This window comes from Erinaceus europaeus, chromosome 15 (assembly GCF_950295315.1).
Source record: "Erinaceus europaeus chromosome 15, mEriEur2.1, whole genome shotgun sequence".
In the NCBI taxonomy this organism is placed as follows: Eukaryota; Metazoa; Chordata; class Mammalia; order Eulipotyphla; family Erinaceidae; genus Erinaceus; species Erinaceus europaeus.
The window spans coordinates 64,480,050-64,494,335 of NC_080176.1; the positions used below are offsets into that span (position 1 = coordinate 64,480,050).

Below are 14,286 nucleotides of genomic sequence, written 5' to 3' on the forward strand. Positions count from 1 at the left end.
TTGGGGGGGAAGGGGGAGTTAATGGTTTACAGTAAATATTGTTGTTGATACATGGGTAAAATTACTCAGTTTTCTGCAAAACACTCACCCTCAGCCGAAGTCCTCTTCTACCATCAAGCACCAGGACCTGAAAGCTCAGCACCCCCCCTCCCAAGAGTCCTTTGCTTTGGTGCAGGGCACTAATGTCTTTTTGCATAGCCATTATGCAGTCGCCCCAGGATGATTTCTTTCTTTCTTTCTTCCTTTCTTCCTTTCTTCTTTCCTTCCTCCCTTCCTCCCTTCCTTCCTTCCTTTTTTATATTTACTTTGGGTAGAGACAGAGAGACGCTAAGAGGGAAGGGAGAGGGAGAAAGAGAGAGACTTGCAACACTTGCTTTAGCACTTGTAAAGCTTCTCCCTTAAGGTGGGGACCAGGGCTTGAACCTGGGTCCTTGCACATGCTAATGTGTTTTCTCAACCAGGAGCGTCACCACCCATCCCCTCGGAAAGTTTTAGAGATGTCTTAAACATCATTTTTGAAGACTAAACTATCCCATATCACAGATGACTAGGATTTGATTTTTGGTGACATTTTGAAGAAGTGAACCCAGATGCCTTCTCCCCATTCACTTACAATGACTGAATCCCAGAGCCTGTCCTTAGCAGAGCAGGGTTGACCCGAATTGCTAGGAAACTGATGTGAGGCCGGGCGACCAGCCACCATGTGGGGTTCCCAGTGCTCACTGCTTTGGATCTGGGCCAGATTATTTTCAGTTTTGGCCTTTGTCCTCTTTCTCCATTCTGATGTTCTGCCCTGTGTGTGTCCCACCCTATGACCTCAGCCTTAAGTCTATTGCCAGCTCCCCATGTGAGAAGAAGTAGGGCCCTGTGGGGCCTGGAGGTCTGTAAGGAGGTGTTTTCCAAGGTTCACTTTAAGTATTAATTATTATTATTATTATTATTTTACCTCTGGCTACAAGATATAAGAAGGTATTATGGGCCAGAAAAATCCCAATTATACTTCTGACTTTGTAACCAGTTGATGTGTGACACTCAGTAAGTTATGTCACTTCTTTTTTTTTTAATATTTATTTATTTATTTATTTCCTTTCTGTTGCTCTTGTTGTTTTTATTGTTGTTGTAGTCATTATTGTTGATGTCGTCATTGTTGGATAAGACAGAGAGAAATGGAGAGAGGAGGGGAAGGCAGAGGGGGGAGAGAAAGATAGACACCTGCAGACCTGCTTCATCACCTGTGAAGCAACTCCCCTGCAGGTGGGGAGCCAGGTGCTCGAACCGGGATCCTTACACTGGTCCTTGCACTTTGCGCCACCTGTGCTTAACCCGCTGTGCTACCGCCTGACTCCCGGTTATGTCACTTCTAACAGCCAGTCTATAACTAAAAGCATTGGACTAGAATGATGTCATAGTGCCCCCCAGCCCACTCTGTTCTCTACTCAGCTCTGGCTTACGGTGGTACTGGGGATTGAACCTGGACCTTTGGTGGTTCTGGTGTAAAGGTCTTTTTGCAGAACCCTTATGCTTTCTCCCCAGCTTTGCAAACATTTTCTTCCTTTGTTTCTTTTCTTTTTGTTTCTTTTTTTTGTTGTTGGGGCTTCACTTCTCTGAAATGACTCTTTTTCAGACAGACACAGAGAGAGGAAAAGACACAACAGCATGAAAGATTTCCCCAGAGCTGGGGGTGGGGGTGGGGGACTCCAGCTCACCTACCCATTCTGCTCTCTCCTGGCAGCCATCGCGGAGGGGGTGAAGTGCGAGCATGAGCGTGCCGTCCACTTGTTTGTGGACTCCCTGGTCAACCAGGACAAGCCAAGCTTCGCGTTCCAGTGCACGGACAGCAACCGCTTCAAGAAGGGCATCTGTCTCAGCTGCCGCAAGAACCGGTGTAACAGCATCGGCTACAATGCCAAGAAAATGAGACACAAGAGGAACAGCAAGATGTACCTAAAGACCCGGGCTGGCATGCCTTTCCGAGGTAAACCCCCCTCTCCCCGTTGGGACCAGGAATGACTTTCCTCTTTCCCTCCATGTAGTGGATTAGGACTTGCCCCAGCCCAGGGGATGTGGCCACACAGTTAAATCAAATCTCTGCACACCCGCAGAGCATACACATTACCAAACACAAACACCCAGGATTAGGGTCCCAGTCCCCACATGCAGTGGGGAAGCTTCACTAGTGGTGAAGCAGTGTTGCACGTGTCTCTCTCTTTCCCATTCTGTCTTCCCCTTTCCTCTCAATTTCTGTTTCATTCTCTGACAGGCATGGTGGTAGAGTTGTCATGCAGGCACTGAATCCGAGAAATAATCTGGTGGCAATTAAAAAAAAAAGTATTGGGGAGATAGCACAATGGTTATACAAAAATGCTTTCATGCCTGAAGCACCAAAAGTCCCAGTTTCAATCCCCAGCACTACTGTAAGCCAGAGCTGAACAGTACTCTGGGGGGGAAAAAATGGCTGGGTGGCCTAGGAGGTGGCACAGTGGCTAGAACATTGAATTTGCAAGTATGAGGTTCTGAGTTTGAGCCCTAGCATTGCAAATGCCAGAGTAATGCTCTGGTGTTTTCTCTTATAGATAAACAAATCAGCTATTTTATTTATTATTGGATAGAGACAGAGAGGCATTGAGAGGGGAGAGGGAGATAGAGAAAGAGACTTGTAAAGCTTTCCCTCTGCAGGTAGGGATAAGGGTCTTGAACCTAGGCCCTTGTGCATTGCAATGTGTGCACTTAACCAGGTGTGCCACCACCTGGCCCCCTAGATAAATAAATCTTTAAAAAAATGTTTTATTTATTTAAAAAAATCTATTTTATTTATTCTTTTTTTTAAAAAGAATTTATTCATTTATTCATGAGAGAGATAGGAGGAGAGAAAGAACCAGACATCACTCTGGTATATGTGCTGCTTGCTGGGGATCGAACTCATGACCTCATGGTTGAGAATCCTGTGCTTTATCCACTGCGACACCTCCTGGACCACTATTTTATTTATTCTATTAGAGACAGGGAGGGGAGAGAGAGAGAGAGGGAGGCCAGAGCAGCACCCTGGCACATGTGATGCCAGGGATCGAACTTGGGGCCTCATGCTTCCATCTCCAAAGCTCTGCTACTATACCATTTCTGAGCTGCTCTTGTAAAAAATTTTGAAAAAATGATTAAAAAAAATGATGAAAAAAAAAGATGAGGACTCCCTTTGCAATGTGAATCACCCCCCTCCCCACCATCTCTCTATCTACATCAGAAATTTCTGCTTTGCATTTAGCATATCAAAGCTGTTTGATGTTTGGTTTCTCTTTTGTTTGTCACACAGAAGTGAGTTTAGACCAACAGGGGTTCAAGTGATAACTCGATTTTTGAACGACATGTCCTAAAACCCTAACATTTTGTGGGTATTGTGGCTGTTTTACGTAGGAAGAAGCTGAGGTTCATTCCTTGGTCCTTAAGTCAAGGTCATGCAGATAGAACTTTGCTCTGGAGTGGTGCTGTAACCACATTTCTCTCTCTCTCTCTCATGTAAACTATCTCTCTATTAAGATATAAATAAAAGTAAAAGCTTAAAAAATATAAAAAGTTACTGCACTAGAAGTTCCCCTCCAGAATGTTCCCAGCCCTCAGATTCAGGGTTCAGCCACTTCTGCCACTGACCAGAGTGAGGGGAGTGGGGGAGGCTGGTGGCTGGACTGACTATGACAGATGTCAGCCCCTAAAAGCTCAGGATGCTGGTGACTCTGTTTTGGGGTGCCCTAGATGATAAGCTAGGCTCACAGATCTCTCTGTCACACCGTCTCTGCAGTTTACCACTACCAGATGAAAATCCACATCTTCAGCTACAAGAGCAAGGACAACATCGAGCCTGCCTTTTATGTCACCCTTTACGGCACCAATGCAGACTCCCAGATGCTGCCTTTGGAGATGTAAGTCCCAGGCCTCCTTTGCTGGGTCCAGAGAATAAGCAAGCATGTGGAGTTGTGTCACTCAGGGCCTGGGGGAGAGCCCCCTGGTGTATCTGCCCTTGGACGGGCAGCTTCTGGGGTGAATCAGCTAGAAGCTGCTGGATCCCTTGAGCAAGATTGCTATCTTGGTCTAGGCGAGGCTTGACGTGTGAGCCTTTGGGGGAGGTGGTACCAGGGCTTCATACCTGTCACTCCTGGACTGTTTGGAATGGTCCAGGGGAGGGATACCTACCAGCTGCATGTTTGGACACAAAGTGCTACTTCAGGTGTGTTGGGAAATCAAAGCAATGTCATTGAAGTACTTGTTCTGGGGGATAAGAGCCTGCTTGGAAGACCAGCTTTGCACTCAAGAGCTCATGTGTGCCCTTGGGAGGAGGCAGGCCCACTGATGGTGCGCAGGGAGAGGGCTCGGGGCTGGGAGCAGGGGTGTGGGAGGGGCAGATGCCTGAGGGCAGGAGTATGGGGCACTTCTGAGTAGAAGGTGACTTCTATGCTTTCTCCCTTCTGCTCAAATGAGGTAAAGCTCAGGAACGGTTTTGATAAGAAGTTAGAGTGAGCTGGAAATGCAAATGTCCAGCAATGTTTGAGTATTCTTCTTTGGCATTTGACATTGAAATAAATATAATTTTGTATGCAAGGAAAGAAGTTGGGGGTGAGGGTAGGTTGCATAAGGGTTCTGCAAAAAGACTTTCATGACTGAGGCTCTATAGTCCCAGGTTCAGTCCCTGCACTATCATTAGCTAGAGCTGAGTTGTGCTCTGATTAAAAAACAAGCAAACAAACAAAACCTGGCAGGGCTGGGCTGTAGCACACTTAGTTGAGAGCACATGTTACCGTGCAAAAGGACCTGGGCTCAAGCCTCTGGTCCCCACATGCAGGATGGGAGCTTCATGAGTGGGGAAAGCAGTGCTACAGATGTTTCTCTTTCTCTCCTCCTCTCTCTGTCATCTCTCCCCCTCTCAATTTCTCTCTGTCCTATCAAATAATAAGTAAAATAATATTAAAAAAAAGGTGAGGGGGTCAGGCGGTAGTACAGCAGATTAAGTGTAGGTGGTGCAACGTGCAAGGACTGGCGTAAGGATCCTGGTTCCAGCCCCGTCTCCCCACCTGCAGGGAGTTTGCTTCACAAGCTGTGAAGCAGGTCTGCAGGTGTCTATCTTTCTCTCCCCCTCTCTGTCTTCCCCTCCTCTCTCCATTTCTCTGTCCTATCCAACAAAGACGACATCAATAACAACTACAACAATAAAACAACAAGGACAACAAAAGGGAATAAATAAATAAATATTAAAAAAAATTTTTTAAGTTGGGGTACATTTGTGTAAAGCTACCTTTGTGGCAGTTTGGAGCATACCTGCTCCTGTTGGGGTGGTGGTGGTGAGGGCTGTTTTGGAGGTTCTGGTGGGGAGGGACCCAATGCCTGTCCTCTCTAGCCACTGGGGGTTGCCCTCCTGTCCCCACACCAGATGTGGCAGGGGAGTGAGACCACTTGCCTCTCCCCTTCCAGAGTGGAGCGGATCGAGCTGAATGCTACCAACACCTTTTTGGTCTACACTGAGGAGGACCTGGGAGACCTCCTGAAAATCAGACTGACCTGGGAGGGCACCGCCGAGTCCTGGTACACCACATGGACGAAGTTCCTGTCAGGGTACAGCACGAGCGAGCAGGAGCTGAATGTCCGGCGCATCCGGGTCAAGTCTGGGGAGACACAGCGCAAGTAAGTGCCCCGGGGACTCTGGTTCTGCCCTGTAACAGCCCTGGGTAGCATGATTCCTGCCACTAAGCGCACACCTCACTCCTCCCCAATCCAGAGAGGCTGAAGCAGCCTTCTGTCTAAAGGGGAAAGGGTGGCCTTGCCCACAGCCTTCAGCAGACTTACAGGGTTGGACAGTGCCACCCCAGGAAGGGCAGGAAGCAGCTCTCGATGCTTCTGCACCTCCTCTGGTGCTCTCTGTGTTCCCGCTCTCCCTGCACCCCATTTCCACCTGCAGAGTGGGGGTGCAGGGGCCTGGGCCACTTGATCTGAGTGCTTCTGACTGAGAAGCCTGGCAGCTGAGGTCATCAGATCTGGGAGTTGTCAGCACCCAGGTTGTGATTTAGATAATTGTGTGCAGGTACTTTTTTTCTCCCCTTCACTTGGTGCCTGTCAGTATATAACCTGTGATTTTGGCAAAGCTGGGATGCTGGTAGCAAAACAAAGAACACTTTTCTAAAATAGCTCAGACGTGATCTGGGAGGTGGTACTGTGAAATGAAATGTGAGACTCAAAAGCATGAGGTTCCAAGTTCTATCCCCGGTATCACATATACCAGAGTGATTCTCTGGTTGTCGCTCCTTTACTAATAAGTAAACAGGTTTATTTACTTACTTATTTATTCATTTATTTATTTATATTGTCATGAGGATTATCGCTGCAACTCGATGCCAGTGCTATGAATCCAACACTCCTGGCATCCACTTTTTTCCTTTTTTTCTTTCTTTCTTTCTCTCTACTTTTATTTGATAGGACAGAGAGCAATTGAGAGGGGAGGAGGAGATAGGGAGAAAGATATCTGCAGACCTGCTTCATTGTTGGGACTATGTGTAAGCTTGATAGAGCTTAGGGAGAACTCTCCCATCCTTGGATGGAGGTCTGAGAAGATACCCTCTTGGTTAGTCTCTCTCAACCGAGGTGAGCAAAAGGGGAGAAACTCAGACTTAGTTCTTTCCTTCTTGACTCTCAGGCCCACAGAAACCCCAATACTTCTCCCCATTAACTGCAGGCCACATGGCCGCCTACTTTAAGATTCACTTACTCAAAGTCACCTTACCTTCTGATCACAGAAGAACACACCTTATCACACATTCCATCATACACCTCAGACCCCAGACAAGAGAAATTCCAAACTATATGGCCTTTGATATCCACCTTCTCTCTGTCTCACCCTACTGGTTTAACCCCTATGCTTCTCTCAGATACCTTTGGATAATTAAGTTGCTTGTGTCATGGAGAATAACTGTCTTGTATCTCATCAATTCCTGTCATACCAGCCCCCTACCATAAGAGCAAGCCAATCTTTAAGAAACCTGTAATTTCTGACATATTTCAATAATTCCCTTTGTTTGGTTTTCTATTTAACTCATGTCCACCTGCTAATAAACGAGTTCTGAGCACGCTGCAGGTCTCCCCGGTGTCTTTACTCGAGAAAGAACTGGTCTGTTACCTTTCCCCTGGAGGTCACCCCGCCAGAGACCCCAACATCTGGTGCCCAGTGCTATGAATCCAACACTCCTACATCCACTTTTTTCCTTTTTTCCTTTCTTTCTTTCTCTTTATGTTTATTTGATAGGACAGAGAGCAATTGAGAGGGGAGGAGGAGATAGGGAGAAAGACATCTGCAGACCTGCTTCATAGCTCATGAGACACCCCATCCACCACAGGTGGGAAGCAGGGGCTCGAACCCAGGTCCTTTTGCAATGGTTTACTACCACCTAACCCCCTAAATTGATCTTTAAAAACAGACATAACTAGTCATGAGACTTCACAAAAGTGAGCGGTTTTTCATACAACTGTTTGATGGTTTCAGATACAAGATTCTTCTTTCAAACAAGTATATATGATCTTATAAGAAACAAGTATAATGACCTTCCAACACTAATGTTAGTGCCTTCTTCCTTCCTTCAGTGCTTGTGCTTTAATCTGTAACAGTGAACAGACTTGTTTTAGATACTTCTGAAGTTTACACAAGTGGATGTATTCTTTAACAAGTCACCTTCCCCCACTCCACACTGCACATGAAATTGTCCACTACATACAGATCCAGTCTGTTTGGCTTAGCATCATCTCTATGTAAACTATCCTTGTACAAACAATAGTCTGACTGCTATTCTGCTGAGCCTGGAACTTGTTGACACTTTTTGGTGGTCACATGCAATGCTGAAGTGAACAGTCTTGTACCCTTTCCTTGTGCATGTGGGATGTATATACTAAAATATGGCCTTCCTGGGGGAGAGTGTATGCACACTCTGACTTGGTTAGAGAGCCTCAGATCTGAGTGAGTGGATTGGTTTTTTTTTTTTTTTTTTCTTAAGGATTATTTATTTGTTTGACTTGCTGGGACAGAGAGGAACTCAGAAGGGGAGGGAGATTGGGAACAAAGAAGAGTGACACCTGGAGCATTGCTTCACTGCTCTGCCTTTAGTGCTGTCTCTGTGCCCCTGTATGAACAAGTCCACCCAGAGTGATGAAGTCCTGGCCATGCCAAATAAGTAAGTAAATCAATAGAAAAAGAAAATTAGGGAGTTGGGCGGTAGCACAATGGGTTAAGCGCATGTGGCGCAAAGCTCAAGGACCAGTGTAAGATTCCCTGTTCGAGCCTCTGGCTCTCCACCTGCAGGGGAGTCGCTTCAAAGGTGGTGAAGCAGGTCTGCAGGTGTCTATCTTTCTCTCCCTCTCTGTCTTTCCTTCCTCTCTCCATTTCTCTCTGTCCTATCCAACAATGACATCATCATCAACAACAATAATAACTACACCAATAATAAAAAACAAGGACAACAAAAGGGAATAACTAAATATTTAAAAAGAAAAAGAATAAGAAAACAAAAAATCTGCTTGAGTTAAACTGGGGAAAACTTCAAATCAGACCCAGTGGAGAGAGTGGCTGTAGCCATGTCTGGAATTTGGAAGGTTCTAGGGTTAGAGTCCCATGCATGTCTTTCTTCTCCTTGCTCTGCTCGCCACTGTTCTAGAAAGCACTTTTAACTGGCATATGCCTCTCCCTAGGGTTTTGACCTTATTGGTGGTTTCTTTCCTCCTCTAGATTGACTTTTTGTGTGGAGGACTTTGAGAACAACAGCATCACCCGTGGCCAGGAGCTGTGGTTTCACAAGTGTCGAGATGGCTGGAGAGTGAAAAACGAAACCAGGTGAGTGGGACTTTCTCCTGTGTCTATGCAACCTGTGTTGAGAGCAGTGAACACCACAGATAAGAGTCCTTTCTGGGCAGAGGAGACGGCGTAATGGTTATGCAAAGAGACTCATGCCTGAGGCTCAGACATCCCAGGTTCAACCCCCTGCACCACCATCAGCCAGAATTGAGCAGTGCTCTGACAAATCAAAAAGCCCTTCCATGGAGGCTGGGGAGACAGACAAATTAGTGGACTTATAGGACATCAGAGGGCATGGAGGTCCTTATGCTTCTGCTCCCCTCACCCTGTAGGGGTCACAGCCCCAGGCCCTGCTGGAATAAGATCTCACAGTGGCTCAGTCCCTGGGGCTGGTACCCAAACCCCTGAATGTCTCCATAGTGGCTGGGGTTGTGGGAATGTCCTAATATCCCCATGCCTTTTAGGCGCCGTGTTAGAGTGAGGGGTAAGTATCAGGCAAAGGAGAAGCATACGTAAGAGTCCCCTTTGTGGGTTGGGAATCGGGGCTGGTGTGAGTGGATACTAGTGGGAATTTTTTTTGTTTGTTTTGAGGAAGCAGGGATGCTCCTAGGTGTGGGGCTGACTCATAAGGGGCATCTTGATGCTATGTCCCACTGCCTTAAGCTGAGGTTCTGTTCTTTTTCTCCCTCTATCTTTCTCCCCTCCCTCCCTCTCCCCTCTCCTTTTTCCATTCTTACTTTCCTTCCTTTCTATTGGCTAGAGACAGAGAAATTGAGAGGAGAGAGAAAGAGAGACATGTGGAGAAATGCTTCACCACTTGTGAAGATTCCCCCCATGCAGGTGGGGACCAGGGGCTTGAACCTGGGTCCTAATTCACTATAAGGTGTGGACTTCATGAGGTATGTCACTGCCTAGATCCAGGTCCTGCTTTTCCAGCTTTAGGATAGCTGCTTGCATAGTGTGAGGCAGAGAGTATATTCAACATGGGGAAATCTAGACCAGTAGTGGACCACAGGACTCACATGCCCGAGGCCTCAGGTTCAATGCCCTGCACTGCCAATGCCAGACTGTTGCTCTGGTCAGTATCTATCTCTATCTATCTATCTATCTATCTATCTATCTATCTATCTATCTATCTATCTATCTATCTACCTACCTATCTATCTATCTATCTATCTATCTATCTATCTATCTATTCCCTTTGCCTCAACCAAAGCACTAGGGAATTATATTTACTGAGGGTAGGGGAGACCAGTTCACTCTTTCCAGACCTTCCCCAAGCTGGTGAAGGGTGAGTAAGGCTTTGAAGCAGGTTGTTCTGGGCTGGCGAAATAGCTCACTTGGATAGTGTGCTGTTTTGCCTTGTGTGTGAATCAGGTTTGAGCCTGGCCTTCACCACATGGCAGGAAGCTTAGTGCTGTATTCTTTTTTCACTCTCTCTGTGTCTATCTAAATTAAATAGATAAAGCAAGCTGATCTTCTCTGAAGCCTGTGCTCTTTGTTGAACAGGGAGGTCCCACTGACCCAGATAGGTGGCTTTACCTTTTTTCTGGGTCTCACTTATCAAGCAGCTGCTGTGCTGGGGTCCCCTGTGATTAACTGTCTGCAGAGACTGTGGACCCAGCTGCAGCCCAGGGGTGCTGTCAACACGACCACAGGCTCAGTGATCACAGGACTTAGGGGGCTGAGAGAACTGCCTGTCTAATTAAATGACTCAGTCTTGTGTGGCACATATGATTCTTTGCTATAATGATCAGCTTCAGTTTTTATGTTTGTAGCAAACGTAGCCTAACTTTACTGATCCTCAGAACAGCCCTGCAGATTGCATACATCCAAGGAGGATTTCCATTCTCATTTCTTTTCTTTTCTTTTCTTCTCTTTTCTTTTCTCTTCTCTCTTCTTTTCTCTTCTTTCTTCCTCCTCCTTCTTCTCTACCTCTTCCTTCTCCTTCTTTAATGTTTTATGGTAGTCTGAAGGATTGAACCTGGGCTTTTAGAGCCTCCCTAGATCTATTCTGATTTTCAGTCTTTTTAGTTTGTCTTTGCCAGATTGTCACCACTCCAGGCCCACTTTTTCAAATAGAAGGAGAGGGAGGGAGAGAAAGGTTCAGAGAGAGCAAAAAGGACACCACAACACTGAAGCTTCCTTCAGTGCTGTTGGAGGCTGGACCCAAACCTGGCTGTCACACATGGCAAAGCAGGCTTACTATCCAGATGAGCTATTTTGCTGGCCTTCTAATTCTTTTCTTTTTCTATTTATAGAACACGGAGAGAAATTGAGAGGGGCAGATGAGATAGGGAGGGAGAAGAGGGGGCTGGCTGGTGTGGCATACCTGGTTGAGCATACATATTACAGTGCACAGGGACCCAGGTCCAACCCTCCTGCCCCATCTGCAGGCGGGATGTTTCACAGGTGTCTCTCTTACTCTCTTTCCTGCCCCTCTCAATTTTTTTTTCTGTTCTAGCCAATAAAGTAAAAAAGTGTTCAATAGCAAGTTATTTTTTAAAAAATTATCTTTATTTATTAGATAGGTACAGTCAGAAATCACGAGGGGAGAGGGTGGTAGAGATGGAGAAAGAAAGAGAGATACCTGTAGTCCTGCTTCACCACTCTGAAGCTTTCCCCCTCCAGGTGGGGACTGGGGGCTTGAACATGTGCATTCAGCCAGATGTGCCACCACCTGGCCCCTTTTTAATAGAAAATTAAAAAACAGAGAGAAGGGAGAAAGAGAGACATTTTCAGACCTGCTTCACTGCCCGTGAAGCTTCCCTCAGGCAGGTGAAGAGCAGGGGCTTGGACCTGGGTCTTTACATGTGGTAATGTGTACATTCAGCTGAGTGTGCCACCACCTGCCCTCCTGCCTTTATGATTCTTAATTTTTGTTTTCTCAAATAACACTGCTTAATTTTGGATTGTAGTGGTGAGGGGGATTCAACCTAGGATTTTTGGTGCCTCAAGCATGAAAAGTCTGTTTACATAACCTTTATGCTACCTCTCCCACCCATGTCCTAGCATATAAATCACCTCACAACTGGTCAGTACCTTTACCCTCAAAGGAACAGGAAACACTAGGCTCCGTAGTAGTAAATCAACACTCAGAGGGCAGGGTGGCCCCTCTCCCCGATTCATGTTTCATGTTAAGTTATCTCTCTCTTGCCAAATCTGCTTTCTGATCGGGAGACCAAGCTCTGGGAGACTTAGCAGCCTGTTAATGGAGCTGAGACTAGCCAGAAGCTCTTCTGACGGTCTCATCCCCTTCTTGTCATATTTTAGTCACTCCTGTATTTCTAGATCAGGAAAAGAAGGCCTCTTCAGGGGTCCTCTGTACAGGGCCAGAGAAAGAACTCATCTTTCTAGAACAGAGAGAAATTGAGAGGGGTGGGGGAGGTAGAGAGGGAGAGAGAAAGAGAGATACCTGCAGACCTGCTTCACCATTCATGAGGTGTCCCCCCTACTGGTGGGGAGCTGGGGCATGAACCTGGGTCCTTGCACAGGGTAATGTGTGCTCATCATCAGCTCATGCTGATGTTTTACATGTGTATGTATGGGCAGAGTAAGAGAGAGAGCTGCCACAGCACTAAAAGTGGAGCCAGGTCAATGTGACAAAGCAGGCACACTATCCAAGTGAGCTGTTGGGTTGTTGGAAAAATGATGTGTTTCCTCTGCAAATGTGTCGTGACTTTTCTGACAGCCCAATATTTTGCCAGTGCTGCCTGCCAGTTTCTATTTGAAAAAGTCCACCCAGAGTGGTAAAGTCCCAGTGATGACCAAAAGAAGTCCACCTGTTGGGAGTCGGGTGGTAGTGCAGTGGGCTAAGCACACATGGCACAAAGCGCAAAGCACAAGGACTGGCATAAGGATCCTGGTTCAAACCCTGGCTCCCCACCTGCAGGGGAGTTGCTTCAGAAGCGGTGAAGCAGGTCTACAGATGTTTGTCTTTCTCTCCCCCTCTCTGTCTTTCCCTCCTCTCTCCATTTCTTTGTCCTAACCAAAAACAATGGTATCAATAATAACTACAACAATAAAACAAGGGCAACAAAAGGGAATAAAGAAATATCAAAGTCCAGCTATTGTGTGCGTGTGCGTGTGCATGTGTGTGTGTGTGTATGCCCATGTGTGTACTGGTGTGCATATTTGTGTGATTTGGTGAGTATTGTCCTTTATACCAATCAGCAAATTTACTTATTTAATTCAGTATGAACTCAGCGATTTAAATCAGTACAGGTGCTGTGGGGGTATGGAACCAGGCCCCCCACAAAGGCTCCAGCTGGTAGATCCCTGTGCACATCTGTGACTTCTTTGGGGTGGGGGAGGAAGAAGCACCTGGATTTTTTTTCTGTCTGTTGTAAAGCCATTAGAGCATAGGACTTGTGTGTGTGAGGCCCTGGGTTCACCCACTGGCACTGCATATGCCAGAGAGACGCTCTGCTCTCTCTCTCTCCTTCCCTCTCTCTCATAAGAGAAATAAATAAAGCTGTGAGAGAGAAAGTAGCAAGTCAAAGAGTTCAGCAGGTGAGAGAGCATGGTCTGAAGAAGCAGTGTGTGCACCTGTGCGTTTGCTGACAGAGTTGCTAAACCTCTATCGATGGTTCCTTGCAGCCCGACTGCGGTGCTTCCCTGAGGATGCCTGTGGGGTCTTGCCAGCAAGGCCCCGTGGCTGCCTGAGCACATGGAGGAAAGTTACAGGAGAGGACTCATCAGATGGAGATGCTCCCCTTGGCCTTGACCTTGGACCTGCAGGAAAAGCCTGCTTGCTGGGCCCTGGCTCTTTGCTGGCTGGGACTCCTCACGGGAGGGGACCTGGCACCGCCATAACCTACACTGCTCCCTTCAGTGACTCTGACTCCAGATCTGCATGTAAGAGACTGGTCGCCGGGCCTCTCGTGCTCCCTGGGCTGATTTCCAAGTGGCTGCAGGAGCCAGTGCTCAGCTCTGTCCTGGCTGTGTGTGGGGGCGGTTCTTGGCTGCTCGACCCATTGAGCTGCAGAGAGAGGTCATCCTGCCAGGAGCTGACTGTGCCAGGACTGCAGACCTGGAGCCTTCTTTACCCAGAGGGGCAGGGGCAGCGGGGTGTTGAGACTTTCCTGCTGGGCGCCAGTGGGATGCACTGAGCAATACTAGTCCCTACCTCGACACTCTGCCCTGTATCCCAACACACTCACTAAAGCACATGCCATTGACTTGTGATATCTTCCCTTGTTTAGTTTTTTATTATGTTAGCACTTAGAATTACTTAGCACCTGTCTGTAGGCACATTGTGACACTTCTCTGGATTCTCTTCTCAACTAGAATCTATCGGGGTTGAGATTTCTCGAGTCCTGCCACTTTGGAGGACCTGTGAATATACATACAGGTGATGGAAAGCCAGAGGCTGCGTGGGAAAGGCCCACGCATCTCATTTAGTGCATCTCATTTCCCCTAAAAGTCACAGGCTTTGTCGCTAGCAGAGTAGCCAACAGAGAATCATATATGCC

The 14,286-nt window shown here is 47.0% G+C and overlaps 1 protein-coding gene across 1 annotated transcript in view; it reads left to right on the forward strand.

Moving 5' to 3' along the window:
• Positions 1-13,997, forward strand: part of LIPG (lipase G, endothelial type) — a 32,775-nt gene extending 18,778 nt beyond the window's left edge. Inside the window, exons 6-10 of the mRNA XM_060173843.1 lie at positions 1,733-1,975; positions 3,791-3,911; positions 5,455-5,664; positions 8,747-8,851; positions 13,412-13,997. Of these exons, the coding sequence (XP_060029826.1) occupies positions 1,733-1,975; positions 3,791-3,911; positions 5,455-5,664; positions 8,747-8,851; positions 13,412-13,433 (701 nt within the window). The 3' untranslated portion in view covers positions 13,434-13,997. The remainder of the gene's footprint in view (positions 1-1,732; positions 1,976-3,790; positions 3,912-5,454; positions 5,665-8,746; positions 8,852-13,411) is intronic.
• Positions 13,998-14,286: the final 289 nt, after the last annotated feature.